Here is a 5,792-nt window from a genome sequence, read left to right on the forward strand (position 1 = left end):
ACGGTGGAGACAGACGTTGGTCAGGATCAACATGTGACACCATATCCATGACATTAGTGTTTAATCACATGACCAGCAGACTTTGGCTGACCAGAGGTGTCCATCTTTGTTTGGTTTTCAGCCTCTTCTGTCTCATTAAGTGTCAAGTTGGACTCATTGGAGCTTTCCCAGTCGTGATGAAGTCGACGAGTCCTCCAACTTAAACCACCATATACTTAGTTAGTCCCTACCGTCTGATACGAGCCACAGCAGTGCGCCAGCTGCAGGTGTACCGGACCGTTGTCTTTGGTCTGCAGCTCTAACTCTGTGAAGGCTGCTGTCTGGTCTCTGGCTCGCAGCCATAGACCCAACTCTGATCACCGGTGATGATCCCTGACATGAAGGGTGGGTCGTCCTGGGCCTGTTGATGGAGATCATCACCAACAGAGACACTGTGCTGTGTTAGGAGCCTGACACCTACAGTTATACTGATTACTGATAACCTCTGCACCAGTAACAGACAGAGATATCATGTTTTCAGGATGTCTGTCTGTCCTGCTCTCATGGAGAAAATATCTCAGGAACATCTTGAGAGAATTTCCTATAATTTGACACAAACGTTCACTTGGTCTCAGAGATAAACGGATTCGATTTTGGTCAAAGGTGGAAGGTCATAACTAATGTACTGATTATGACTAATTTCTGCCAGAGGCCTAAGAGGTTAAAGTGATGAAGTGATGACATTTTCTATCCAAAAGGTCAAAGGTTAGCTTCAGTGTGACATCATAACCTTTCTGTCCATTATTCAACACCATACCTCAGGAACAGAAGGGGAGACTGTGACCGTATTTCCTGAAACTTGATTGGTTTATGGAGGCGTACCACCACCAGGCCCTGATTCTGATTCTCTTTGTCCTGTTGAACTAAGTGCAGGATCAGACTCTGTTAACATTAGTGTGTATACTCAGTGTATAAGAGAGAGAAGAAGGGAGGTAAAGCCCTGTCTCATGGCTACAATTCACATCTGACATCTCCTGTACGTGGTGTTTTCTAACTGGTAAAGACGAGGTGGTTCAGACCGTTGAACGGTATCTCTTTGTGGTTTTGGTCTTTTCATATAAAGCAGTCGTCTTCCTATCATTTCTCCATATAAGGTAAACCTCTGTGCCTCCAGCTCCACCTGCTCCAAAGTGGATGAGAATCATGTGGTTGAAGGGAAGGTGTGGTCAGTCAGCCTCCTATAAGAATAACTGGTTGTGCTGTGTGGAGCTCAGAGGTCACAGACCATCATCCAACAACCATCCAGACTACCTGCTGATCAGCTCCACCAGCCTCACCTTTCTGGACCAGTATCCAGCTCTCCAAGCCTCTTCCCAGGTCTGAGTCTTTAGCATTTATTTATCTAACAGGGATCGTACAGTTAAACATAGTTACATACAGATGATGTACAGAGGTCCAGGTTTATGATACCTTCAGTATCACTCTCAAATCTGCGGCTCTATAGAAAATCAATAGGCTGCAGTACAATCTGTTAATGGCTCAGTCAAACTGAGAATATGTTTGTCTTCCATCCTACAAAGGTTGTTAAGGCTGTGAATAATAATTTTAAACATGTGAGAGACCAAACATATTTTACAGGCCTAATTTTTGGGACCTGAACATTAAAGATTCAAACCTGAGATGTGCTGAAATCTCTTTCCTGGATTCTGCCTGGTTTGACACAGATCGACCTCATTGTTTCACTCGTGTAGTGGAAAGTTCAGGTTTTTTGATTCTGGGTTTCCATGCCTGAGTCTTTGACTGACAAACATGACTGACCACAGGTTGTTCACTTCTTTTACCACTTGTTGCCCCTCTGTTCATGACTCCTTTGTTCTGATATCTGGGAAAATGTTAAATACTGTTGAATGAGAACTTGATGTAAAAATGCTGCATTTCACTGCTCTCTGCTCCTTCAAGGTTCGTTTTCATAAGACAGAAACTAAAACCTGATCTTTGTTTGATCATTTAAAATCAATATTAATGTTGGCTATAGTTAGAGAAACATTTGTCATCACCTGCTTCATACAGTCAGCTCACAGAGAAAAGATGTAACACACCAGTGAGGTCAGTATAATGAGGCTGTGATGTTATTAACCTGTGCAGGCTCTGTCCACAGTCATGAACTGTGTCATTACTTCACAGTGTTCATCCAATGATGTGAAAATGTTCTATATTTAAAATGTTAATGTTTTTCTCACAAAAACATTTTCCACAGTCGTTTCTACAACACATCATTTAAACTTTGTTCTGAAATGTTGTTTTGATGAAGTTCAAAAAATTATTCTGACCAAATATTACCAAAGATTATTGATCATGTTCGGGTTAGTTTCTCCCTCCCCTCCCTCTCCCCATGTCTCTCTCTCTAAATTATAGGTAAGTTATGGAGCAGATGTAACTCTTAACTCAGGTTAGGGAGAATTGAATAAGCCATAGATATGTAACCCTGGAAGTAATAATGAGGGACTGGCCATTCTTTGTTCCTTTTTTTCTCTGGCCATTGAATGTTTTGCTGCTGCTTTCAGCTCCAACACAGAAGTGAGATCAGAAAGCAAGAGTTCAGAGTCTGACAATATGCAGATGATGTTTTAATATATTCCTCTAAATTAGACCTGTCCATTTCCTCCTTTTGAACATAATGAGTGACTTTAACAAACTGGCAGAGTACACAGTTATGTATATAGTAAATTATGTAAGTTACATGGTCTTAAACAAACTTTTCTCTGAGCAGAAGAGGTAACTTTAATGTAACCATTTCACCAGACAAGAACATCGATATGGAACAATTTTACAATGTTTTAAAAACTGCCCCTTTGTACAGTATCTGTAAAACACAGCTGAAGATTAGGGACAGATCGCGGTCGTATCAGATAAATTATAGGTAAGTTATGGGAAGGCTCAGACAATAAAAACACGAGTGGCCATGGTTCAGTTGATAAAGGGACAAATGTTCCTGCAGGTCTGTGATGGGATGTGAACTCTGGTCTCTGGTATGAAGGTCAGACGTACACATCCATCAAAGGACATGATGTAAATCTTAATGAACTGTCCAATATGGGCTTCATTTGCAGGATACTGAGCTGGTTTTATGGCCCAGTTTCACAAATTTGTCCTGGACAGAATCACAGTCTGTGCACCAAACAAAACTCTCAGTCCGTCAGTCTGAATAAGGAAAACTTCTAGAAAACAGCAGGTTGTGAAGGGAGGGTGAGGCACTCTTCAATGTACAGCATTAAGGAAAATGTCCCATGTTATGTTATCTGTGTTGCAGTCATGGCGTCTCCACGGTGGTCTACCTCCATGCTGTTGGCTTCACTGATCCTCCTTCTTTACTGGACGACCTCCTCTGCTCGGTCACATGACTCCACCTCCACCGACCTGTCTCCACCACACAGGGTAAAAAAAGTCCTGCCTTTCCGTACCAGAGAGCAGGTCGCAGCATCTGTGCAATTTTCAAAAGACACTCTGACTATAATCAGTGAAGTGATTGGAAAGAAAGATCCTGATAAATTGTCAGGTGTGTTGAAGGGGATCTCAGTATTCACCAAAGTTGCTCTTCAATTCATACGTCTGGCATCGCCGGTTGCAAATTTGGTCTTGGCATTTGTCCCTCAGGAAAACCCTGTGAAGGAGCTGAGGGAAGGGTTTGCTGAGGTGAACAGGAAACTGGACTCTCTCTCCCTCCAGATCTCCAACCTGGCAACAGATGTAGAATGGTTCAACTACGCCAGCGTCTATTCTCAAGATGAGGTCCGCATCCTCAACGCATGGAAGAAGTTTGAAGAGTTCCGTGAGAACAGTGGGTTGGTAAACACTACTGAAGACAAACTCCGACTGGCAGAGATATTCACCAACTACTATGAGAACACAGCAGTTGAGGCCAGTGTGGCCAACCTCTACCATTACCTGACAGTCAGCAGCACATCTCTCAGTGGAAACCTCAACGACCTGCTGAAGAAGAAGTTTAAATGTAGCATCAGAGAGATCGGTAACTATAACATATATTTTAGCAGCTTGCTGGTGAAGGGAATGTTCCTCAACCAGCTCTACTGGGATCTGGTTGGTTTTAACCCATCAGACAAAGAAGCTGAACAAACCAAGATGTTCAAGATCGTCTCCAAGGCTCAGATATCAGCTCTGAAATTCTGCCTGGACAACTACAAGAAGTACATGAAGAAGGATGTGGAGGAGATCGGAAAAGCAATGAATCCTGACGACAAAACCTCCATCGCTGATCAGGTGAAAAAGGCTCTGGACAACAAGTACAACTGGTATAACTGGGTGGTGCTGGTGTACAACACAGACCAGGAGCAAAACTACATCTATAGATATAATATGACAAATGTCCCTGTGGGTAAGATCACTGTGGCTGTAGACTATACTCAGAAAACAAACAAAGAAAGAAAAGAAGAAGTTAAGAATCAGTTGATTTCTTGTTACAAGGAGGAAGTCATTTATGGTTTTCGAGATATTGAAACAATAAGGAAGCTGTGTGAGGATATTAAACATAAAAAACTGTGCAGTGATAAGGTGGCTGGTGTTCCTGTCACAGAGTATATCAAAGTGATGTACAGCAGCTATTCAACTGCTGATGACTTTGTTGTAAACCCAAATGCCCTGCAGAGTTTCAGCTGTAATTGGGGCAGTTTTAAACCGTACAACATCCACCTCTATTACTCCAAATCCTTACCCGTCTGTGACCCTGATCCCTGTAAGAACAAAGGAGTGTGTGAGAGGCTGCTGGACTCCAATGAATGGCTGTGTAACTGCCCAGATGGTTACTATGGAGACAGATGTGAAAAGGATTCTGAAATCCGCAGGAGCCCAGTGGCCAAAGTAGAACATCCTGTGCCTGATATCAGCACCCTGAAAATCATGCTGGACAAGATTCTTAATTTGACATCTTCCAATCAGTAGCAGGATTCTGCAGGAAAGACAACGTGATGCAAACTCAGACACTGAGGAGAGAACCAACAAAACAGATGTGGAGTCACAGAAAGTTTAGAATAATCTGAAAACAGCTAAACAACTTATCAATCACACATCCAGGACAGTTTGATCTGTTCTTTAACTTCATTCAAACAGAACCAAAAACCTTTAGACTGGACTGACTCATCATCATCATCATCATCATTACTATGTGCTTCACTTCTTTGCTCTTGTCTGTGATTGTAAAAGAAGCAGATGTCATGTTATTAAAAATCATCTCCAGCTTCATTCTGAGAGTTTTCATTGTTTCTGTTTGACTCTGAAGATAAAGTGAAGTTTGATTCCAACACATGCAAACAGGAAAAACTCTGACTCTTGTCATTAAAATGAGGCAGTTTTATAATGAGTCGTCAGTTTTCAGCTCAGTGTTGTTGACTCAGTCACATTCTCATTCACACATCAAGACATCAGCAGGGCTAATTCATCTCAGTTCAGAAGAAAAAGTCCAGTTTACTGGTTGAGTTCAAGGTTTTAATGGTCAGATACCTTGTGTTTAAGAGGACACAGCTCACAGGGGGAGGAGGTGTTTTTATATTTTCTATTTAAGCAGGGAGAGTCAGGTGTCCGTTCCTGGTGTCTGTTGGTAATGTGAGCAGGGACTGGAGGAGGTCGGACAGCAGGGGGAGCTGTGTGGATACGGTGTGACAGGTAGGCGCGTGTGACAGATGTAAACAGCCTGACACCGGCATCGGCCTCAACTGTTCATAACTCAAAATGTTTATAACATTTTTTTCCATGTGCACATGAATGAACTTCATCAGCAGGTTCTGGATGGGTTAAACACA

At 42.3% G+C, this 5,792-nt stretch overlaps 1 protein-coding gene across 1 annotated transcript; it reads left to right on the forward strand.

Annotated features, from left to right (window-relative positions):
• The first annotated feature begins 1,135 nt into the window (after positions 1 to 1,135).
• LOC102293889 lies at positions 1,136 to 5,287 on the forward strand. The gene is made up of 2 exons (XM_042226055.1): positions 1,136 to 1,356; positions 3,290 to 5,287. The coding sequence occupies exon 2, from the start codon at positions 3,292 to 3,294 to the stop codon at positions 4,933 to 4,935; it is 1,644 nt and encodes a 547-aa protein (XP_042081989.1). The 5' UTR covers positions 1,136 to 1,356; positions 3,290 to 3,291; the 3' UTR covers positions 4,936 to 5,287.
• The last annotated feature ends 505 nt before the right edge of the window (positions 5,288 to 5,792 follow it).

This window comes from Haplochromis burtoni, unplaced genomic scaffold, assembly GCF_018398535.1.
Source record: "Haplochromis burtoni strain Fernald_Lab_line unplaced genomic scaffold, NCSU_Asbu1 Contig_194, whole genome shotgun sequence".
Taxonomy (NCBI): Eukaryota; Metazoa; Chordata; class Actinopteri; order Cichliformes; family Cichlidae; genus Haplochromis; species Haplochromis burtoni.